The 24419-nt window shown below is 40.5% G+C and overlaps 1 protein-coding gene across 6 annotated transcripts in view; it reads left to right on the forward strand.

Moving 5' to 3' along the window:
• Positions 1–24419, forward strand: part of DOT1L (DOT1 like histone lysine methyltransferase) — a 77628-nt gene that overhangs the window by 18713 nt on the left and 34496 nt on the right. For all 6 annotated transcript variants that reach the window (XM_069790143.1, XM_069790140.1, XM_069790141.1 and 3 more), the window contains exons 3-10: positions 1226–1300; positions 3547–3610; positions 5212–5440; positions 8800–8894; positions 11556–11618; positions 19816–19871; positions 22602–22681; positions 24019–24087. In XM_069790143.1, coding sequence (XP_069646244.1) covers positions 1226–1300; positions 3547–3610; positions 5212–5440; positions 8800–8894; positions 11556–11618; positions 19816–19871; positions 22602–22681; positions 24019–24087 — 731 coding nt within the window. The remainder of the gene's footprint in view (positions 1–1225; positions 1301–3546; positions 3611–5211; positions 5441–8799; positions 8895–11555; positions 11619–19815; positions 19872–22601; positions 22682–24018; positions 24088–24419) is intronic.

Below are 24419 nucleotides of genomic sequence, written 5' to 3' on the forward strand. Positions count from 1 at the left end.
AGCATGATTGCAGTGAATACAGTGCATTAGAAGGCTTTCATGCTGCCTTTGCCTGCCTTGTGCAAAGTAACCGCAATGTGGTTATGAAAGTGGTGGGTAAAAGAATGTAAAGAAGTATTTATCTCTTGAAGCCAGTGGTAGACAGCTGTTGACTGCCCATTCCCGTAATTTAAGAGAAAAACATTTGCAGAGGTCAGAGTCCTAATGTTTTTAGGGAGATGGGAGATATTAGTCAGAAGAGAGTCAGCCATAGATGTAGAAGTTCTGGTTTTTTACTTGCTTATATATTTATTTGATAAGTGAATCAGCCAGAAGGAACCAGAACTGTTGGATCTCTAGTCATCATTAATTTTTTTTTCATCACTTTAATAATGAAGCATGCATCAAGGTGCATGAAGAAACTCTCCTGTTCCTATTGGAATTCATCCTATGACATGCTCTGAGGTTTTCTGATGATGATAGTGCTTTCCCATTTTGATGCTTTTGGAGGAAAGTGTGTGCAAAGTTTGTGTGGCTTTAAAGTTGTCTTTGAAAGGAATTACTCTTCCTACATTCCAAGAGTGAAGATCTCTTCTGTGAGATGCCATTGTCAGATGCATTGCAAGTGGGTGCGCACTTTCCATTCCTAATGGTAACAACATACAGGGCTTTGTTAACTCAGCATGTAAAATGGATCTTTTATCAAAATAACTTTTGAAAATCTGTTTTGGGTTGGGTCATGTAAGGTGTAAGAGTAGTTTAGAGCACTACACAGAGGAGAATATCCTTGCAGTGAATTGGTTGGTGGCATTAGTTTTGGGTGCTGTAGGAAACGTCTCCTCCACATTCAGCTTTGTCAAAGCTTGTTGCCATATCAGAATTCTTTTGAAATATTTCATTTCTGCATTACATTTTATGTTAGATTAGCATCAGCCGTGGCTTTGAGTATTTATAGATGCATTGAATAAATTTATCACCTTGTTTTGAAATTGCACCATTTCAAGAGCTTTATGCTACTGCCAGTGTTTACAGGCACCTTACTGTTTATTCAATACAAATGCGAACTATTGCATCTTTCCAGTTAGCATTTTGTGATGTCTGCCTTACTCCTAACAATATTGTGATCTTTCAGGTCTGCTGCAGTATTCTGTCTTTACATATAGCAATGCCAGTCTAGAATTGAGACAGACTGCTTTATTATACTGATTAGACCTGTTTTTATTAATTATTTCTTCTCTCGTTCCAGGTGGGTCTGTGAAGAAATCCCAGATCTCAAGCTTGCTATGGAAAACTATGTTTTAATTGACTATGATACAAAAAGGTGAGAGGAATATTTTTTTCCCACCAGGAGGACAGGCCAGCTCGGTTCACAGTGAATCAGTTTGTAACTGGTTATTCCTAGACACTATGAACTGAAGTTTTCTTTTAGAACTGGCTTCAGACTCTGCAGAGTTATTTTGGTAGGAAATGTGTAACAGCAATATTGGCAAAGGCTGTTGGATTAAGGACATAATTGGAAACTCCACACAGCAGAAAGTTGAGCTCTGGTGTACGTTGGAATTACTCACTCCAAAACAATGATCGGTATCTGCGCTGTTGGACTGCGTCCAGTGTTAGGAATCTGAATGGCACTGAGGTTTCTACTTTTGTAGTAAGTAAGAATTCCTGTTTAGAATGTGGCGTGCCAGAGCTGTCTGTCAGCACCATGTCATCTTCCTGCCATGACTGTGGGAGGTTAACCTTTCCCATCCCTCCTCTGGTTACGATTCAGTGCAGGTGGGATGCTGTTTGGGTGGGGGGCTAAATTAAAAGACAACGATTCATACAGGTCTTCTGGGCAGTTAGAAATAATTTTAAGATGCTTGTAGTTACATGTGAATACCTATTCCACAAATAGCTTAAAATGAATGTACAGTATGTGGCATTCACCTTGAGGCTGGGAGAGTCAGATTCTGACCTGTGGTGTATCTGTGGAGAGGTCTGAGGTTCTGTGTATTGACTTGGCTGTACTGAGACTGGAAAAAGATGACCCTCAAGCTGCGGTTTACAAAAACCTCCTTAGCTGCTTTCATGGGAAAGACTGAATTTGTTCAAGTCCACAGCATGACTAAACTTTTAGAATGAGGTTTACAGATGAAACTGCATCACTCAAATTAATCACTGGCTATTGTCCTGAGCACCAGATCCTTGTATCATGATCTGCTTTAGGTGTTGCTTCCTACTCTCTCAATTTCGTTTTAATTGTTTCATTGCAAGACTTGTTAGTCCCTCTCTTCCTCCTGAAGAATTCAAAAGGAGAAATCAGGTTTGAGCAACCCTTGTCATCAGATCTGTTAACTTGGATTTGTGGATTACTCACAGTGACTGCAATGCTGTAACTTTTGTAGTTCTGGCATCCTCCCTGGGCATGTTTAACTGGGTAGCATCAGTGTGGTCTGCAGCAATCCTGAATTAAAAGAGAAACCCATCTGTTCCTAAAAGTCACACCCCACTTACCTTTCTGCAGCTTTTCAATGAACTCATAAACCTGTAGTTTTGGTAATGGTTAGTCTTTTCACTTCCTTTGAAAAAATTTGTCAGAGAAATTACTTGTAGCAGATAGACTGACACATGGATGTGCATGAAAAGGAGTGGATTATAGAAATGCATGTGCTGTGCAGGCAAAAACCCATTTCAGCCTCTTGCTTTGTCTTAATGTGGAAATAAGCATGGGCAGTTGAAAGCTTGAAGTCAGCAGTCTTCCTTGGAGAGGTGTCCTAGCCAGCGTAGTGGTAATCAGGATCACAAGAGACTGAAGAGCCACTGCCTTCCGATGTCCCCTGGTCCCCCCACCCCTTTTCAGATTTGGGGATGGCCATGATTTAATTATCTTACTCCTGAAACTCCTTATATTGTTGGTTTTTTGTTTTTTCTTTTTTTTTTTCTGCTGCTTTGTGGATCTGATTATGTAATGGATGATGTTCCTAGTAATATCTTTTCTTCCCTGGCCTGAGATGAATTTATTTAATCCTCTCAGCTTCTGTCATTAAGGCATCTGCCTGAATTGACTGTAATCCCAACCAGCCCATGAAGCAATCAGTATGCTTTTCTGATGGGTGAAATTTTAGGTTGTGTCCTGGGTCTATCTGCATTTTCAGTCCCAGAGTTAATTTCTAGAAAAGTATCTACTGTCTCAGGACTGATTATCATGGACAGATGGTGGAACAAAGGAGAAAAATTTACAGATGTATTAAATTTCTGTGCAGCTGAGAATATGGAAAAGAAGTAAGGGACTATGAGAATACAAAACTTTCTAATAAGTCATACTTTGAGTTCAGTGCTTTTTCCATTAATTAAAGAAACGAATATTATTTGTCATGTGCTCCTGGTCTACTGGGGAATTTTTTTAAAGGAAACCATACAAAGTCCTAAAGCTGTGCATGTAATTACATGTTCTGCAAGAAACAAACCCTAAATAGCCACCTACTTAGAGTATGTATGATGAGAAAAAAGCACAAGGTTGTATCTTCAAACCTGCCTTTTAGAGCTCTGTTTTTAACTGACCTTGCGTTCTTTCTCCCCACGTAGCTTTGAAAGCATGCAGAGGCTTTGTGACAAATACAACCGAGCCATTGATAGCATTCATCAGTTGGTATGTATTTACCTTTGTTACGCACCATCATGTTTATCTAGCTGGTTTGAATTCACATATAGTGAATAATATCCAGAAAGCGGTGACTGACTTAGCACTGGACTGTATGTGTTACTCTAGTTGCATCACCAGTATTCAGCACTTTCATTCTTTTGGGGACTTGAAGTCTGATATTAAACCTTATTTTTTTGATCACCCCTGAGCAGCCAAGGAGTTAGTATTGGAAGGACATTCTTATAGGAAGAAAAGAAAAAAAATTTTTTTTTTTCTTTTGCAAACTGTAGATTTGTAAGCTATTACTCTTTAGTGTGCACTTCTGGCACCATTATTCTGGCACTTTGAAATAGCTGAGTTACCTTTAGGGGGAAGAAAAGGTTTCTCTGCATTTAGCATGTAGATGTTTCATAGGGGTTTATCATACAGATTTACTTTTCCATGGGGAAGTCAGTGGCTTATGGGTACTTAAACAATCCATATGAACTCTCCTGTGTATTGTGGAAGTGATCCACGGCTTAGGAATTTCCTTGCTTGCCACTCAGTTCAGCTGCTCTGTTCTGCAGGATCACTCTGGCGCAGGATCACTGGCAAAACTAGAATGTAATCTGTTTTCAAACCAATTTAACAAGCTTTTTGGTTTTCTTACCCCATAAAAGGTTGAACTGGAGGAAGCAAAACATGAACGATGAATTAATGTGACTACTCTGTTTAATTTTGAAAGTATAGAAGGAATTTTTCTCTGCTGTGCTTGTGGGAATTATTTGAAGTGTGCAGTATTATGGCAACAAGACTTTTTTTGCCAGGCTTTCCTTGACTTTGTGTGCCTGCAACTCCCAAAAACTTGTGCTTGTTTGATTCAGGTGTCTTCATGTGTATGTTGGTTAATAGCTAAAAATTTGAAGCTATGCAGCATTTGCAATTGCTGGCTGAAATGGCAAACATGATTGGTTTCATTTTCTTCTTGCCATCTGAATCTCAAGCAGAAGAATGTTTACGAGGGATCGTGGAGCTGTCCTTTTTTGTTTGTTTTTCCTTATCAAAGGGAGAGGTAAACATTTTTAAAACTTAACAAGTTTTATGTTTAGGGCAGGGTTTTTTCTGAAGAATAAAGGAAGCTTGATTTCCATCTCTTTCCTGCCACTCCCTGTTTGAGTACATAGATCCCTCCCATCCTACAGTTCCTGAAAGAAAATGAAACTGCTGTTACATTGACAGTACAGTCAACATCAGTTCAGTGGTGGTCAGTAAATAAAAAATAAGTCAACAAACTTTTACACCTACTCCAACTATATTCAGTATTAAGCTTTACATTGCCTATTGATGTTTACGTCTCCTTAATTTCCCCTTTACCACCTATTTCCAGCAGGTATATTTGAAATTACCTCTTAGTTGAGGTGAGAAAATATAGAGCAATCGGTGTTGCGTAATTTCTTTAGTATCGTTCACTGTTTTTATCTTTACAGAGCACCTGCAGACCAGCTTGTGAGAGAGGGGATGGGAGGGAATTTCTCTCATTTCTACATTATGCCAATGCAGCCTTGTTTTGGTGACGTTTAGTTGTCCTCACGTTGGGTTCATATCTTCTTCCTGCTCTTTACCTTTAGTGGAAGGGAACCACCCAACCGATGAAACTGAACACTCGTCCCTCCAACGGGCTCCTCCGGCACATCCTGCAGCAAGTGTATAACCACTCGGTGACTGATCCAGAGAAACTTAACAACTATGAGCCCTTTTCCCCAGAGGTTTACGGAGAAACTTCCTTTGACTTAGTGGCCCAAATGATAGATGAAATTAAAATGACAGAGGATGATTTGTTTGTTGACTTGGGCAGTGGTAAGTGACCAATAACTTAAGTGGGTTTTCTTTTTCTCTTTTTGCTTGCTGTTTCTTCCCTTCTTTAAAAAAAAAAAGTGAAATTTGGAAAGTAAACCAGGACTAAGGATTGTGTTACAGGATAAGCACCTTTTCTAGATAATCCCCAATGATGCTCCTGCTTTTTATCACAAGATTAAATAGACCAAACACATCCCAGACATTCTCCCGTGGTGTTAGTGAAATGTCGTCCTACAAATGCAATAAACTCTAGTTACAGAAAACTCTTGGTTTCTGTTGCTATTGGCAGATATACTTATAAAGAAGAGACAATATTAAAATGATGCTTGAAAGGTAACAATAGCAGTTCCATTTCTAAGGATTAATCTATTTTCAGTGGATTCAGTTTATGCCCTTCACATCTGAAAATGTGATTTCTTGATCTTTCCCGTGCCAGTGTGAAACATCTGGTGTTGAATCTGAAAATGAAGCAGTTTTTTTTCCTCTGACATACTTTTCAGTGTGTCAGAAAAGACTTTATAGTTAGCTTTAACAGCTGCCGTGTGAGACCCCACAAAATCTAGCTTACAGCCTACAACTGCACCTCGTGAACAGGTCAGAGTCTTAAAAGGAAATAGATACTACTAGTTGGTAAAGAAACCAGATAAACACATGTGGAAGAGATATACTGAGTAAGAAGATGATGTTCTTTTTGTTGCTAAAATCTGGTTCAGAGCAGGAAAGGAGTAATAAGAATTTCCCCTTTTACTGGATGGGTTGTAAAGTTTTAAATGAAGTATGTTTTGGTTTTGTTGCTGGTATGATACAGGACTTCTGGGGAAAAATATTTTAAAATACATTCAGTTGTTAAAAACCAAATCTTTTTAAAATTTAAATATAGCAGGACTGCCATTCCCCCAAAAAACTTAATACATGTCCAGTCAGGGATCGTCAGTGATTTTTATTTATTTATTTATTTTTTAACCCCCTGCTTCCTCCCTCAGTAGGACTTATGTCTGAAATTTCCTGTTTCAATGACTTATGTTCAGATGAGACATTTAGAACAGCAAATCTGAAAAACTATTTTCCATCTGGTAGAAAAAATTGCCATAGATGCTTGCAATTGTTTGTTGAGGAAGGTTAAAGAAGATCATATCTGAACCCCTGTAGTGCTGCTGATTATGTAACAAGCTCAAATGTTAGCTACTTTTACTTGCTATCATCAGAAATAAAATCAGGTATTTATTGCTAACCTCCCCACTTTAACCTTGGAGATTGACCAACAGTATAAAAATTCACAGTCTAAAAAACCTGTATGAAAGGAATGGTTTAAATTCAGAAGCCTTTGACTTTTAGTGTTTGGAGCACTGAAACAATTAAAACCAGAACATAGTTGTTGGGTTTGTACTGAGGGAGTAAACTTTTTGTAAATAGTAATCAGTGCGGTATTGAGTGCAGTGTAAATGAAAACACTGTCATAGCATATTATTTCTATCAGTAAATTTTAATGCCATTCCAATAACTGCATCCATACAGCAGTGGCTGAACAGCGGGGCTAAACCCCCACCAGGATGCTGTGGCTCTTCTTGTTAGTTTTGTGTGTGATGCCAGGAATATGTGGCTCGTTGCAGGAGGAATTTATGGAGGTATGCATCATTAGGCTAACTGAAATTACAATACGGTTCTTGCAAAAAGAAAAGCCGAAGAAATAAAAGATTAATAACTTCTTATGCCGTGTCTTGTGATATCTGACAATGCAGTGTGTTCTTGATCATCTCTTTAGTCTTTGTCCTCCTTGCTCTTCATAAATAAGAAACAGTGAAATGGTTCTGCCTCCGATCCTTGATTGTCCACGTTCTCTCCCCTGCAGAAATTGGTACATCCATATTTGCACGTGTCTAAAATATGCATGTGTATGCAAAATGAGACTTGGCGAAAAAACCCCAAAACCAACCAAAAAAACCCAAGAACAAAACCCCCTGTCAGCACTACAGTTCTCATTGTGCCAGACAACATTATAGTGGTAATGGTTTAAATGCAGGAGTTCCACCCCTTCAATTACCAGTGCCGCTTCCTGCCGGCAGCCAATGAAATGGAAAACAGCAATATGTTTTCTGTGCAAATGGGCTATCCTCTTAGATTCACTCTTGTTTCCCATGCGGTCATCTGCAGAATGATTAAGCGCACTGGTGAGACAAGAATGCATTTTGTGTTAGTCATAGACAAAAAATGATGCATCAATGTACTGTTGATGAATATTGGATGTTTTAAAAAAATCTGAAGTGGCTGCTTTAACAAATGTGGAATGACATTGCTCTAGTGTGTGCAAAATGTGGGTCGCTCATACAGAGAGAAATCTAATGAATATTTTTTCTTTTTTCTTTTTAATGTAAGCTGGGGTGGGGGAGAGGGAGTGCATTCAGGCGAGGTGTAGAAATGGCAGCTAATTACTGCTGGTAGCATCTGATGCAAGTAGAATTTGGAGTGATGGGAAGTTCATGCATTTTTAAGTAATACTTAGTCTTGCTAGCTTAGTGGTTGTTTCTGAAATTTTGAGTATTGAACCCTATAATAATTTCTAAAGTAGTATTCTGAAGTAGCTCATCTATAAATAAGCTTTATGTGTTCTCAGAATTTGTGCTGTGTTTCTTGGTGAAAACCAGTATAAATGTTGCTAGACTATGACAAACGTTTTAGCCAATCTTTAAATTAATGGCGTAGGTATATGACCAACAAGTATTTGTTTTGGGATGTGGTAGGGTTTGTCTAACTGTTTGTTCAATTACTTAAATAGTGAATTACAATGTAAAAACTGTAGATTTGATGGAATGCATTTGTGGACAATTTGTGGACAAAAAAATTAAAATGCAGCTATTCTGAAACCTGTGTGAATTTGTAAAAATGAGCCTGTAATATTTAATAAAAGTAGCCATTAATAATTATCAATACAAACATTGCTGTAAATATTGTAGTCTTATGCTACTATCATAAAAAGTGCTCAATGTATTGAAAAATGCAAACCTCGGAACTACAATGCTAGAAATTCTTTTCTGTAAGAAAGGTGAAATTGCACTGCTTACTTTCTAGTCAGGATGTGAACCCTATTTACTGAAAAACAGGTTCTTGGTATTTCACATCTTGTAGGGAATTGGGACTTTTTAGTAATGCACGTTGCCTTGAATCTGCTTTTCAACTGAGAGATAGGCAGAGTTCATATGGGAACTGTCAGACACCACTGGGAGTTGAAGTTATGCCCTGAAGCCTGGTCCCACAGATTACCTGCATTTTGCCTGTTGGCCTTTGCTCTAAAACCTCTTATCTCCTCTTGCAGTGGTTTTCTACTGAAACTTGTTCTCAGGTTTGTTTTTTCTTTCCTGCAGGTGTGGGTCAGGTGGTGCTTCAAGTGGCTGCAGCCACAAACTGCAAACATCACTATGGTGTGGAGAAAGCTGATATTCCAGCCAAATATGCTGAGGTGAGTGGTTTTTTGAAGTGAGTTATGTGTATATGCCTTATTTGAAGGCTAACTCAGTGATTCAGGATTACTGTTAAGTGCTGTGCAGGAAGAAAAGCAGAGTTTGAGTCCTAGTTGCTTTTGCTTCTTGGGTCAGTAAGACCTGGAGCACGGCATGCTTGGGGAAAGAAGCGTATGTCTAGTTGTTTGCTAGCAGTGCTTGTGGAGTGCACAGAAGGAGCATTAGCATGTTTCTGAAGTGATTTGAGGACCAGGAGATATAAAACTGTTTTAACAGTAATGGTGCAGGACCTATTTGAAAGGAAGTGCAGTGTAAGCTTCACCTGAGCACCTGCAATCATTCTGTGTCTGAAATGGCTCTAATATAGGGCTTCCAGTGACCATAGCATTAAGCAAATCTAGGAATGAATTCACCAAACAAATAGTTCTTAAAGGCTTTAAAGGCTATGTTTCTGCTTACGACAGTGATGCCCCTTTTTGGTGTCCTAAAGCTGAAGTTCAGCTTAGTTATTAAACTGTTGTAGGCTGTTTATGAGGCCTGTGTTGGGTATTTGGTTAATAACTGCTTAGTAAGCACCTAAATGAAGTCTTATTATAAGAAAACCATAATGTTTAGTCAGGCAGGCAGTTTTCTTTACACTTCTTCTAATTCTGTGCCAATGGGGACACACAAAGATAATCAGTTCCAAGGCAAACCTGGAAGGCAAATGAGCTACAAGAAAACAATAAAGGTTAGTCATGCCTTACCATAAGAAGTTTACTTTCTTCAGTAGACTGAACAGAAACTTATCCCTCCGTATTGTTAAAACAAGCTGACTCAGTCTGTACAGGCTAGAAAATTATACCTTCGGAAGGAAGGGGGAAAAAAAAAAAATCCTTGATCCTCCTTTTCAGTGGTGTGGGCAAAAATGCATAAACACATTGGCAAAGAAGATCAGACAAGGATCTAAAAATCCATTTTGTTTCCCCTGCTGTGCCCCAGTGGAAATTTCCAACTGGAGTGCTCTTTGTAGTCCCTCTGCGTGACTGTTCTGGTTTCATTAGGGAGTCACTTGCAAGGCCTGGGCTCCTGTCTGTGTTTACTATTAAACTTAAAGATCACTGTTAAAGAGGGAAAGTTAAATTCTCACTTTCACTAATGCCCCTTCATGTCATTGTACAAACACAAGGCTTTAGTGAAAATGGTTAGCAAACAAAAAAATTACCCACAAATTGAGTATTAGGAGTATTAACTCATGGGGTACTTTCAGTTTCAGAAGTAGCCCAGTATTTCATAAGATTACTGGATGAACAAAATATACTGCATTATTCTTCTGGTTACAGGCAATGTCCTGTCACATTTCACAACTAAACAGCTGCTGCGGTGTCAGAATGTGTGAAGCTGCCTGTGTACAGCTAATCTGCCTTGCACTGTGTGTAATGGACCAGTTTTCCTCCCCATCTCTGACAAACATTTGTGGAAGGGATTGGATTAAGTTTCTAGTTAAGATTGGCTGTGGCAACGCATCTCTGGTTACTATGATAATTAATGCAGATGACTTTGAAAAGCTGCAGCTAAAGAGGAAGAATCTTATGGATTAGTTTTAGTGAAGTTGTCTTAAAAAATAGTAAAATGTAAGTTCATACAGCATATGAAAATACTGAAGATTTTTGTGAGTTATCCTACTATGCTTTGGAGTGCTTTTGAAACATAAAGAATTTTCAAACACATCTGTCAACACAAACTGTTTTATTGACCTGCTGATGGAGGTCTCCACCATGTCTAAGTTGTCAGTGAAGCCAGAATTGCTGCTATGCTTCTCCCTTATCTCCTTTCCCTGCTACTTTGGGCCCTCCCATATGTGGAGTCAAATCCTAAAGATCAGGAGGGTTTTTTCAGTCTTCCAAGACACTTGAGTTTCATTTTCAAATGCGTTGTATAGGTGTAGCTGGACCCTCACTGCCACTCTAAAGTAATGACCTGTGGTGCATAATGTAAATTTATATAGATGGGGACAAGATTTGTAAATGTGGAAATGCATATTTGTAAGGCACCAAGCTATCCTGATGGATGAGATTTTTGATTCCTTTCTCTGATATTTGGGCAATGGAATATCTGTGCCAGCTACAGGGTTCCATCCTCTGCAGCCCTACTCTTCCTGGTTGCTCCAGCAAGCGTGATGCTCCTTCTGTTGCTGTTGCAATGCTTTGCATGCCGCGCTCTGCTTTCTCATTCACCCTAGCAGACCTGTCTTTATCCCGTCTGTTCCTTTGCTATCTGGGCTTAGACTGGGCTGCATTCAGTGCCTCCTACTCACTGTGGGATTATGTACTGCAACACGGTGGCTACTTAAGGTTGAGCCATTTTTAGTGCTGAGCAGTGTCAACTCAAATTGCCTTGCTTATAACATGTAACACTGATGAAAAGGGGGGAGAGAAGAAGATGCCAGCTTTGACTTGGCCCTGATAAAGCAAAGTTTTTTTTAAGGAAACTAAACTACAGTAGTTGTCTGTCTGCCTATTCTTTGAATGTTAAAGGCACCCCCCTCTCCCCCCAAACCAACCAACCAAACAGTCTTGGGGGTCAATGAATGCCGTCAGAGCTGCGTCTCCTTTTACTGTGATGTAACTGGTAACACGAGATGTTCTAATAGGTGGTTTTGTTTTTCCTCCCTCTTCTAGACGATGGACAGAGAGTTCAGAAAGTGGATGAAATGGTATGGGAAAAAACATGCAGAATACACAGTGAGTGAAATTCAGCTGAAAAACTTTGTGATCCGTGCTGATGTACAGAATTTGCAAAGTCCTCTTCAGCCTTTCACCAGTCAAGCAGCAGTATGAGTCATATCTGCTTCCTGGCTTTTATCTTGATCCTGAGGATGGTGTTCTCCAAGACATTGTCCCAGGCCCCTCACTTTGTCTTGCTTGACATGTGGTATGGTGTTATTAGGAGCACTTTCAGATCTCTTCAGAAGCTCCTGGAAGATTTATTCTTCCAAAACATTGTCGTTTTAACTGGGGCTGACATGTGTCCTCTGTTTGTATTAAATCTCCTTTTACCCCCCACCCCCCTCTCCATGGTGTGGGGGTTCTGCTGGATAGACTATTGAAAATGGCAGCGCCTCCTTGGGTTTCTGAAATCTCCTGCTAGAAACAAAAGCTGAAGCTTTGGTTCTGCAGGCAGGTGAAGCTGTGGTCACCTGGGACAGGTGGTGGAGGGGATGGGATAGCAGGGGTTTCAACATGGGGGGCATGGGGTTGAAGTTCTGGATGAATGCCAGGACTGTGAGATTAGAGCAGAAAACGGCAGGACCAATTAACAGGATAGGTGGTTTGTAGTTGGATGTAAGGGGTGGGTTGTGGGCTCAGGAAGGATGGTGGGTGGGTAGTTCTGATTTGGAAAGGATGGGAATTAGATGCTCTGAGGGTGGAGCTAGGGCAGGAGGAGTAAATAGGTCATCATATGGTGTCTCTCTACTTGGGGCTAGGGACACATGTTGAAATAGCTTTCCCCTTCCTCTGAATGTTACTTAAGCATTGTGGATGTGTTTTCCACGCTGTATGATAGTGTGAAGCATGTGCAGTCATACACTGTTTTGTGTCATTCCTTCCCCTTTTCCTTTTCTCCTTCTTAAATGTCATTAAGAAAATCTGCTCCCTAGTTAATCACTTTCCAGTGACGAAACGGATGTAATCATAGTACAATAGGAACCCACTGGGAGTTTTGAAAATAAATGTATTTATGCTTCTCCTACCACTCGCCTATAGTCAAGGAAGAGGCTGGATGGATCAGGGTTGTTCCCTAATTGCCCAGAGAAGTTGGGTCACTCTTTCCTGCTCAGAAGTTGCAGCTAGCAATGTGTACTGCAGCTGAAGTGTGAGCAGGTGTCTGGGAAACTACTTCTTCATTTTCCTTTTGTACAGAGCCAGTACTGCTGTGTTACTGGAATGGTTTGAACCACATGGCTTTCAGTGTTCCAGCAGTGTGGGATCAAATGGCAGGTGGTAGATGGCCAGCCTTTATTTCCCAGTTTTCTGTGTCTGCTGGGATTGCTGGTGTTCTTTAGAGGGCTTATCTTGTAACGAAGGATGCTACAACTCTCCCTTTGGGAAGCAGGCTGGAGAAGGTGAGAGTGCCACCTGCCTCTGTGCACTTTCTTCCTGAAATGCCTTTACTGTATAGTGTGATTTTCTTCAGAGGGATGCTGGGCCTGCTGTGGGACTAGTTTGTAGCAGGATTGATATCAGGCTGCTAACTCTTTCCTGCTGTGGAAACACTGTGAAAGCTTTACTTTTCATGAAGTGGCCATATGGCATTTTTCCATTGTGTCACCCAGCTGGCATTACATGAAAGGAATTGTTACTGAAGATACTCTGCTTATGAGCTGTGTAATTTAAAGAATAGGATAGGAACTTGGACTAAAATATTGAAAGCATATTGATTGCCGTAGGCAGCGAGCATTTCCATATTGTGCATTCCAAGTGACAGAGTCTGGTACTATATTGAAACAAAGCTACTTGTTTTTTTGCTTGGTTCTTTGGCTTTTATAACTGTTTTCTGAAAAGCATTTCAAGTAAAATTTCTCTTGAGTATGTAGTCTGCTTTTCTGGGAAGAATTGAACACTTGCAGCACTTCTTGACTTAAGGAAACTTGGTTTCCTATCACCTTGTCGTAGTGATGCTTGAAGATAGATTTTGGTCTTCTACACGTAGGCACACAGGGCAGATTTTATTTAGTTTTTACTGCTTCATCAAACATGCTAGGCTTACATTTGCGTGGTTTTGCCAAACAGTATATTTTCTTTAGTAATTCCTTAGATGGCATCTTCTATAGGTGACTGTCGTTAAGCAGAGAGCAAACTTGTCTGCTAATGCAGCTAGAAGACACTGGAAGGCATGGAATTGAAAGCCTGGGATCTTTATCTTTCTGGAAAACAATTTTGTTGCTGCAAAATACTTAATGGGGTCCCAAAATTCCAGATGTTGGAGACAAAGTAAGCACAAATTGAAATAGTCTGTCATCAGCAGAGCTTAACTTGTGAATTCCACTCTAATGTTTTAGGCAGTCATATGAAAAAATAAATATTTTGAGAAGAATAAAGTGTTGGAGGAGGGAAGCTTGGCAGAAGTTCAGTGGGAAGAAGTCTTGGATCCCACCTGCAGCTTTGTCTGAATAATGTGGACGGTGGTTTTGACTTCATGCACATAACAGCTGCCTTGATGTAAAAGTAAAAATTGTACATAAGGCAGCAATAAATCCTGGAGTTGGGCCTGCAGGGTTTTTTTGTGTGTGTTTCGTTTTTTTTTTAACAGCCAAGAGCCTAGTACAATTAAAAGTTTCCAATACAGATGGATTTTTGATTTCTCACTGAAAAGTGATCTGCTGCTTGTCTTAAGTCTTGTCTTGTCTTCTAGCTAGCACTGTGCTGGTGATGCAACAGTTGATTGCACTTACCAGCTCTGCAACCATCAGATTTATTTCCTCGCCTTCCCCACTAGAATGTTCTTGTTACTGCTGGAAGTTCTGAGCTTAGGCACATGACTTATGGTGAGCAAGGTCCAGTGACAACATTTAAAATAAACCCTGATTGTCCAGGTATATTTCCATTCTATTTTGTCCACAATCACAGAAAAGAGTCTCTTTTGAGAAATGGTTCCGTACAAAATACACAGTCACATATATGCAGATCTTTTCAGTAGAACAAAACATCATTGCATAGCCACTTTCAGATGATAATTGCATGTTATTCTCCAGTAGCTAGTGGCAAAGTGTCCTTAGGCATGTTGGATGCCTAAGGCTTCTGCAGAGCTACAGCTGCTAGGAATGGGTTATTGCTGCAGCTTTAGAGTGGGAAGATCCATTTGGGACATGAGAGGAGTGGGAGAAAGGTTGCTCATCATACATTGGCTTGTAAGTCTCCTGATCTCCAGCTATTGTAGGTAATCGTATCTCATAATCCTGTTAAATGAACTGAGTTTCATTTTAAATGATGAGCTGTTCAATCTCATGATTCTCATTGGACCCCCTCCCCCCCACCAAGAGAGTACCACTTCCTGATAAGAATCTTTCTTAGTTTTTATATTCAACTGATATGTTTCAACTTGCTATAAATATTTACATCCCTGTGCTATGGTTGTATGGTCATTGATGTCCAATTCCTGATCGGTTAGGGATAATCATATTCTTTGCTAGTCTTCTCTTTTGCATTCGGAGGGAATGCATTATACTTCTAGGGCTTTTTCATCATTATCATCTACCTCAGTTTTTTGGACTAGGATGTCCCCCTTCCAACACATATCACTTTGTTTCAACTCCTTTTATCTTCTCGTTTCTCTTCCCGTGGAACTGAGAAGTCTCCAAGATTAGCCTTACCCCGTTCTTTTCAAGAAAACTGTTGTCTGAAGGAAAAGGGAGACTTCTCTAAGGTCATTAGGCCTAGATAATTACAGAGTCTTTCTTGGGGAATTTCTGCACATGTGCAGTCATCAAATTAAAAAGTGGTATTGCAATTAAGAGGCAGATGGGTTTTCATGGTTTCTAACTGTAAATATCCTCATGTGGCCTCAAAATCAGAGCCATCTCCAGGTATCTAGGGCACAATGCTGAGATTGCCATGTAGTAGAAAGTGCTTAAGTGTTCTTCCTGGGGTATGCTTGAAGAAAGTTTTCAGTGTGTCCTCAGTGCCTACTACGTGTTGTACTGTTCTGCTAGGTGAAGGTATTCTTCCAGTCATAGGTTAGAGTAGGTGTCTGCAAGTGAAGTTGGTGGTAGCTGCAGTTGTACATTGGACTGCTGCTGAAGACAAGGATTTGTTTTGTTTTTGTTTACTCAGGGTTGTTATAACAGAATACCTTCTTCTGTTCCTTAAAATTTGTTTTAGCAGTAGGTGGAAATCATCTACAAGTCTTCAAAATAAGTGCAGGAAAACACAGGTCAGTGCTGCTAAAGGCTGGGATTTTGGCTGGATGGACATCTTTGACACAGGCCGGCTGTGCAGAGAAAACCCCTGTAGCTTCTAATTGCTGAAGGTGCTTTGTGGTGCAGCCCTGGGGGTTAGAGGTGATACCTGTTGTGCATAAATCAGTGGAAGTCTGGCATCTGTAAGTTTGCAGGCTTGTCTCTGAGTTTGGGGTGCCCTGTCTGGCTTGTTTTCCTGGAAATCTCTGTTTTGAGCAAAAGCAGAGTGATTTGTGTAGGAGTTTCATTGTCTCTTGTTGCCTGATACCAGCTGCTGGTTTGTGGGGTAACTGACATCACCTGTACTTAAAACCTTCCATTGCTTAACAGTACACTGCAGCTGAGGAAAGGGCAAGATATCTGTTTGTCCCAGATATTTTTGAATGCCCTATTTCAGCGGGAAACTTGATGTTTTGGTATTTGAAAAGCCCTCCAAACGTCCCCTGTGGCTTTGAAATGATGCCACATTTTGGAGGTTTGGATTCATGCCTCCAGTTATTTTTGAAAAGAACAGGAACCTAAAAATAACCATGTGTACTTTTCCAGGCAGAAATGACTGGTTTTCGTGAGCCAAGTGTTTGCATGGAGGCTGCTGGAATGAGGCATTCTGCGTGTGAATTTATGGCTTTGTGTAGCCGGTCAAACAGAGCGTTACCAGAGAGACTCCCAGCCCAGCGCTGGGGCGAGAACGAAGCCCTCCTCTGCGGCAGAGGGGCTTGACCTTCATAAACTGTTGCTCTGCTATGTGATGAATACGCACCCGCTGGAGTGTACCTCTTGTTGCTTCCCCTGGGCAGCAACCTGCTGGTTTTCTTCCAGTTACAGGAAGAGTTACAGGAATCAGATGCTGTTGAGTGTATTTCTGCAATCTCTGTAGAGCAAATATATCTGTTTGAAAAACCTGAATAAAAACCTGTTTTGGCTTCTAAATTTAGAAACAATGCAGGCTGGCAGCTCGCTGAAGCGGATTTCACTGAGCTAATTATCCTTTTAGATAAAGCACGTCTCCTGCATTGTCTAATCAGATGAAAATATCTGGATTACAGATGGTCCCTTCCATTCATTATTCACTAAGGAGATTAAGTTTCGCAGAGAGAGGAGGAACAGGATGGGGGTGGGGACACTGGTGGGAAGAGATTGAGTGCATCCTGGTAGCTGTCACTGCTGCTTTGCACGGGTGTCCCTACATGACTATAATGGACCATGTTCTTCTACTGGTTTAGCTACTGCAGCCCTTGGCCAGGAGTTAGTTAGCTGGAGTTTCCTTACCAGTTCTTGTTTTGCTGTCAAAATTACTGTAAACCACAGAGTTGACTGGGATTTTGGGGGGATTTTGTTGGAATCCCTGTGTTAGTTGAGGGGGAAGGCCCTACTTTCTTCCTTTTAGGCCATGATTTATTGATCGTTGCTCCCCAAGTACAATAGGTGAAGAAACTGGTCATCAGGAGTAGTCAATCAGATAGCTTTTGTACTCTGTTTTGAATGTAGCAGACCACTGATCCAGGAATCACTGTCTTGCTTCCAGAGGGGGAAAAAATAACCAATTTTCTGCCAACCACAGTTGACCATCTACTATTTCTGTACTCCAGTATTTTTCCTGGTGAGATTTTTTTTCCCTCAACTATTGGCTAAGTCTGAGCTAGGGTAGCATTACAATACAAAAATAGATGGGTTTAAACAGGGCTGTGGTTCATTTGAATTGTGACATGGCTGTATCTTGCAAAGTAGACAGGGGGAAAAAGTGTTCAGCCTCCATGTGTTCTATCAGGTTAAAGCATGGAGATTTTGGTTATAACTGTGCTCTTCCTAACCACGTAGGCAGGACAAACATATAGTGTAACTGGATCCAAATAAAGTATAACAGCCACTTAGGTTAGATTTCAAGACCTTTATATGAAGCTTAGTATTTCAAAATAGTTTCATGTTACACTGGTTCTTTGTTCTCTTGCTAAACTATGGCTTTATAATCATGCTTCCTTATTTTTCAAATGTTTTTCTTTCTCCTGTTAGTGTATGAAAACCTCATGTAGACATAGAAATGGTGTGGTGTGGAGGACTGCAATATAGAAGCTGACTTGCAAAAATGGTTGTAAAATAAGTATAGTTGCCTTGCATGTGGGTTTTCTTCTGCTGTGTCTTGGTTACTCAACCATGAAACTATTTACTACCAGAGCAGATAAGACTTTGAGACAAAAATATCTCTTGAAAAGAATCTAGAGGTGGTCTCTATTCACAAATAGGGCATATAGAGCTCTGGAAAAAATGTTTCTGTATATGAGGTGAGAAAAACTTGGTGCTCTTTAGAACTGTTCTGATGTTGCATTGAGTTTCTGCTTTAGATTTTGAAAATACCTAGTAGTATGTTGTTAGGTTGGATCTCTCTGAGTTCTGTCTCCAGCATGGACTTTGTTTTTGCTATAGTGGGGATATCAAAACATGCATCCCCTCCCAGCAGGTATGAAGACAGGTAGTAATTCTGTTTTTAAAATCTTATTTCAGCCAAGCTGTTTGGTGGAACAGATCATTCTGACTAACTTTAGTTATTCTAACCTGCTGTTTTCAGCATGTTTAGTTTCTAACACTTAAGGCTCTTTGCAAAGTTCTTGATCTCTTTCCTGAGAATCCTCAATGTTTGCTTTTCTCAGCCCTCTTGTGCAGTGTGTAGCAGCAGGGCATTTGGACTTCTTTTTCATGTTTCCCCCCCCCCCCCCTTTTCCTCCTGAGAAGCAGACCCACTCCTGTTGGCAACTGTGGCTTTGTCCTTCACAATGCCTCAGACAGGTTTACCTCTGTTTCTTATCCCTTCTGTGGCTCTGAGTGGTGTCAGGCTGCTCTGCTGGGACGAGAAAGCTATGGTGGAAGACACCAGGCTCTGGTGCTTCACTGAGGCAGGTATTCTGGCTTAGTTAGTGAGGTTTGCAAGTAGCTCGAGTGTGTCTGCATTGCAGTGCAGGCACTTCTGTTTGAGTTGTCACTAAATGAGAGTAAGTGCTGGCATGTGAAATGCTCACTTCTTTCCATACAAAGGAATATATGCAGAAAAAGGATGCTAAGCAATCACTGTTGTTGTTTTGATGTTCCTGAGGTTCCGATATAAGCCATCATCTTACTTGCCCCTTCAAAGTGTGTCATCATCATTAATTATATAGTTGCATATTATTTTTTCTCTTCTCTTATCTTCCTCCCCCAACCCTCCTTCTGCCTTACTTGTGGCACAGCAAAACAGCATGGCCCATAGATTCCTCTCTCATTTCAGAAGCATGACTGAGAAAAATGTTAAATCTGTGGAAAGGCTATGTAGTTGTGGGTATTAACCTGGGACTTGATGTGGTTTCACAAGAAAGGTACTATATGAGTCACTGAAGTCATAACTATAATTATTTTCAAATAAGGCCTTTATGGTACTTGATGTCCAACTGAAAAGTGTTAGAAGCATTTAAGATTTATATTTAGTACCACAGAAAAATCAGATGCTTGTCTGTCCGTTGCAACAAGAGCCTGAATTATGAGCCAGTGTTTCCAGCAAGCGCTGTGCCAAATCTCTTTGCTGCGGTTCCCCCTGTGCTAAGAGGGGCTGACCGAACCATGGGGGTCAGTGGGGACTTGGAGGCACTAACTGATCATTTCTGGTATGGGTGCTGTACGGCATTGCTGGCTTCTCCATGGAGCACAGTCTTCACAGGGCATCGGTGATACCTGGAGACGCTCCCCTGTTCATCCCGTGGCAGGAGAGCAGCTGAGGGTGGGAGCAGAGAGGGAGGCACCTCTGGGACCCGAGGAACGGGCAGAGCTAGCTGCTGAGCTCTGGGTGCTTCGTCCTTGGGATTTCCTAAAGGCTCCATTTGGCCTTATTTGTAGTAGTATCACTGAGCTGGTACAGCATGTTTGGCCTTCTCCAAAGGAAAAGGGATACGGAGCAGAAAGGAACAATGTTAACTCTTGTGTGTGTGTGTGGTTTTTTGTGTTCTTTGTCTTTTTTTAAGCTGGAAAGAGGTGACTTCCTCTCAGAAGAATGGAGAGAGAGGATTGCAAACACAAGGTACAGTACAGCAGTTGAATGCTGCTTTATGAACTGAATATTTGGGAGTTTGTATAATGGAAATTGGGAGGCTGGCCAGCTTTTTATATAGAATTTCCATAGCAAATACCAAAAGTCTATCTGCCAACTTCTATACTGGCCTCTTTAGATCCTGTTTTCTGACTAGAAGAATGGGTTTAAATGCATGTCCCATGATACTACATATAAGGGTGTATCCAAGATAAATTCTGGTTATACAGAGAAGTATAAACCTCTGTTTGTTTTGCATATTCTTGTAGTTCGTGTCAGTGATTCTGGCAAAACACTAGTTATCTTGGCTGTTGGTGCAAACAGCTAGGTTCACTTTCCATTTAAAAAAGAAGCAAAAGACCCAAGTGAGTCTGTTCCAACTTAAATTGGGAATTCATTTAAGCTGATTGTCTTGAAGATTTATTTCTCTGAAGATCTGTACAGAGGGTTAGACTCCTTTTTGATGGTAGCAAAAAAAAGTAAATTTGTTAAAAGCAATAAAATATTATTCCGTCTTTTTAAAGGCTTTGCATTCTTTCAGCCTTATGGACAGAAAAAAAAAAATCTTTATTTTTGTATGACCTCCTGGGGCACCCTGTTATGTGGGGGAATGGAGGACAGTTATCAAAGGCGGGTCTCTGAAAGTCTTCGGCGTTGTGACAATTTATGGATTGTTTCCAAGACACTTTTAAGAGTACTCCATCAAGAAGGCGTCTGCTGGGCTGATGACTTTTGCATTATTACATATCCCAGTTAAACTTCTGGAGGTACCTTTTGGTTTGTGGACAGACTTGTCCCAGCCTTGCAGCATAACAGGGATTTGCGTTGTTGCTTGCTATTCCAAAGGCACACTCCTCTGCTGTCTGTGCAACTTTCCTTGGAACAAATTTAATTATTATTTTTCTTATTTTTTAGCTGAAGTACATCTAACTGCATGCAGAAATGCTGGTAGATGTTTATTTTGTATGGTATGCAGCTAACTGTATGCCTACTGATCCACAGCCACCTCGCTCTGTGATACAGAAATTCAAAAAGAAGTAGCTTTTTGCTCACAACTGTTAAGTGTTTGTGTTTGTTCTGAGTGTGCCAACTGTTCAGCGTCTGCTCTCTCTAATGAGACTGCAGATTGTCTGATGAATTCACATTGGAGCCATCCAATCTTGGAGAGTAAGTTGAAGTGTTACCCTTCCTGTGAGTGTGGACCGGTGGCCAGGCTCTGAAGGGAAGGGTGCATTTGTACCAGGAAACAGTTCTACATGGTTGAGTGCTGACATGTAAGCAAGCTGTGCAGCACACAGTATTCCTGTTAATAACTGTACTTGCGGCTTAGCAATACGTGCTGAAAAGAGGGCTGAAGTCAAGGTGGACTGGGGGCTCTTGTGTTTCTGTCATGTGCGTACAAAATACTGTGCCAGAATGAACACTAAAAAAAAAATATATCTGGCAAGCTATGTCTTTTTCCCTTCCTTTCCTGGATGTTTTCTAGTGCCATTAATATGCTTGGCTCTTTTGCAAGGCCTCTTTTTTGGCACATGGTGGGAAGGAGGAGGAAGAAACCCCTGCTAGCCTTACTTGCCAGGCAGGGTTTCCCAAATTTCCAAGAGCAAGGCGTAGCAAGAATAACTTTTTTCCTTGGTATATAAACATTTTTTTTTCATCCATGGTTTTTAATAGCTTTGGCTGCTGCTCTTAAACTCAGTGTCCTTGTTGAACATGTTTCATGTTTGGAGGCACTAGGAGGGGAGTTTTTGAACAGACCTCTTGCAAAGAAATCAGTTCTTCATGTTGAAACAATATGCCAGAATGGCTTTCGCAGTTTATGCATGCAGGGTGCCCGATGGCTTCCAAGAGATCTTGAGGACTCTTGTTGCAAGCTGGTAGGAAATGGGTACCAGGGATAATTAGACCAGGCCCAGGCTCTTAAAAATCAAGGGGTATTTCTTTTTTAATCGGTGATGAGTTCTGTTTCTTTCCCAAACATTTGTATCATTTGTGTGATTCTACCTATGTGCAGGTTTCTGTGTTTCCATATGACTGTTTTTTTTTTCAGGAACAAAACCCCCTCATTGGATTTCCTAACCCAGAAAGAAGGATACAACTCCTTTGTTGTGGGTTAGGGTGAAGTGCTGAGTTTAGGACAGGGAAAACATGCTGAGAGATGTCAACTGTCTTTTTGCATTATGGGGGAGTTTGGAGCTAGAAGAGAAAATATATTTTGATATTTTGCTGTAACATTTTAAACGCACGTGAAGAAGTAATGGGATGAAATGTGTGTCTTGTGTTGGGAGTATTGCTTTTCATGTGTGGATTAACTACTGTAAGCGTGTTCATAGTTGCTGTGTTGGTGTTTGATCTCACTATGGCAGAGGGGTGAAAACATTTTGCACATTGTTTTTATGTTGAAACATAAGGTGCAAAACTCAGCTGTATGCTGAGAGGAACTGTCAGAGTAGGATGCCTTGAAAATTTTTTAAATGTAATTATGTGGGCAGTGTCTGTGAATGCTAAAGGTAGGGTACTGTTTTGTCTCACTGTGCAAGAAGAAAGCATTTTGTTGGATGGAAGTAGCTGTATAGTCAGGGACAAGCAAGTGTTTTTCAGTTTTGTGAGTGGCTGTAAAGGCTCTAAGAGACTGTGACTTGTGGTTGGGGGGTAGTTGTGTGTGTACACTTGGGTGCCATTTGCCTGTCCCTGTTCATTAACTAGACCATTATCTTGCAGTGTTATTTTTGTGAATAATTTTGCCTTTGGTCCTGAGGTGGATCACCAGCTGAAGGAGCGATTTGCGAACATGAAGGAAGGTAACAAATCGAACTTAAAACCTTTTTCCATTGGTTTCCTGCTTACTGTGAGAGCTGCTGGTGGTAAGGGCTTAGTTACAGCCATCAGAAGCCAGGTTGGTGGGTTTCATTCTGTGCCTTGCGGGCAAGCGTCTGCACTGCAATAGTTATTTCTTGGGCTTTTTACTGCCCATCTTAATATCTCCTCTGACCTACCTGATTACTTGGAAGCAGCTCTGCTTGTGAAGACTCTCTGTGGAGCTCTGTTGGGGTGGGAGGAACTGCTGGTCCTTTCTTACCTGTTAGAGAAGCCGACAAAACATGTGATGGCCAAGACTGCAAATATTCCTGACTGCATAGTCATGGCTTTGTATATCTAGTTTCTGTAATTGCATACTGAATTCAGTTACTGGATTATCCTATTTAAAGTCTTCACATTTTAGTACTAGGTATTAACTAATAAGTATTAAAGTGGGGCACTGTCACTGGATGTATTGTGTGCTTCTTGAGAGGTTGCATTGCAGACACTAGTGACCAGGGATGCCCAGTAACCCCACTGTGGCCCGAAGTGTCTTTTTTCTTTCCTCTTAACCACTTGGATAAGTAACAATTTTATTTGGTTATGGCAGAAATTAGAAAAATAAGTATTTCTGAAAAGAAAAATGTGTGGCATGAACAAAGAAGCTGTGGCTTCCCATATTACAGCTTTGTGCTGAAGTAAATAATGTGACTTTTGGGCTCTGTTGCAAACCATAAAACCCCAAAACTTAAGCTGTCATCTTTAATTTTAAGGGTTGTTTTGTTTTTTTTTTTTAAACTTTTGTTTAGTGGTAGCTTGAGAGAAGTGGCAAGGTGGGGAAGGTTCAAGTGCTCTTTACAAAATAAAGAAACCTTAGTTCTCTTTGCAGAAGGTGCTCAGGCTCTGTGCCTTGGGCTGAATGACCACAGATAGCTGTGAAACGGAGATTAGCGTTCTTTTAAATAAAAGGGCTTTGGAGGCTTGTGTATAAAAGACACTAACTAGGAATGAGATAGCGTGTTCCTAATTGAAATTTCTACAGATTGCTACTGAGAATTAATGCCTTTTTTTTTTTTTTTTAAGTGTTTTAAGGTCTGTCATTTTAAAGTGAGCCTTGTGGTGTCACCTCATAGCTACCTAGCAGGACTAATATCCTGACTTTCTTGGATGCTGTCAGAATGAGTGTTAAGTAATTTTTTTTTGGTAACGATATACAAGTGGTAGTTTTATTAGGGCTGCTCTTTAGGGCTCTGTACTGGGTTATTTTTAACATGTAGTAATTTCTAGAAGAAACAGTGGTAGCTGACTGCTTTCTTTTTCCTTTTTTTTCTTTTTCCAGGTGGGAGAATTGTGTCCTCAAAACCTTTTGCACCTCTAAATTTTAGAATTAACAGTCGAAACTTGAGTGGTATGATTGCACTTTTTATTGTTCATTACAGTTATGGTGTATTCGTTATCTGAACATGTCTGTAGTGGGTTTTTGTTGCTCTTTTTAAAGAATTGTGTAAGTAAGTAGAAAAATGCTGTTGTATTATTACAGCATACATGCCAAAGTGTTGTGTATTTAAAATCAAACACCCCCCCCCCCCCCAATACTGGAAGAAACAGACACTTTTTATGGGGTTTCTCCGGCTGTGTTTAGATGTCTATAATGTCAATGTTTCCCTGGCTGGGCATCTTTTTGTAGTTGAAGAGAAATAAAGTGTTTCAAGGGCGTGATTCATTTCTTTGACTACAAAG

This window comes from Haliaeetus albicilla, chromosome 8 (genome assembly GCF_947461875.1).
Source record: "Haliaeetus albicilla chromosome 8, bHalAlb1.1, whole genome shotgun sequence".
Classification (NCBI taxonomy): domain Eukaryota; kingdom Metazoa; phylum Chordata; class Aves; order Accipitriformes; family Accipitridae; genus Haliaeetus; species Haliaeetus albicilla.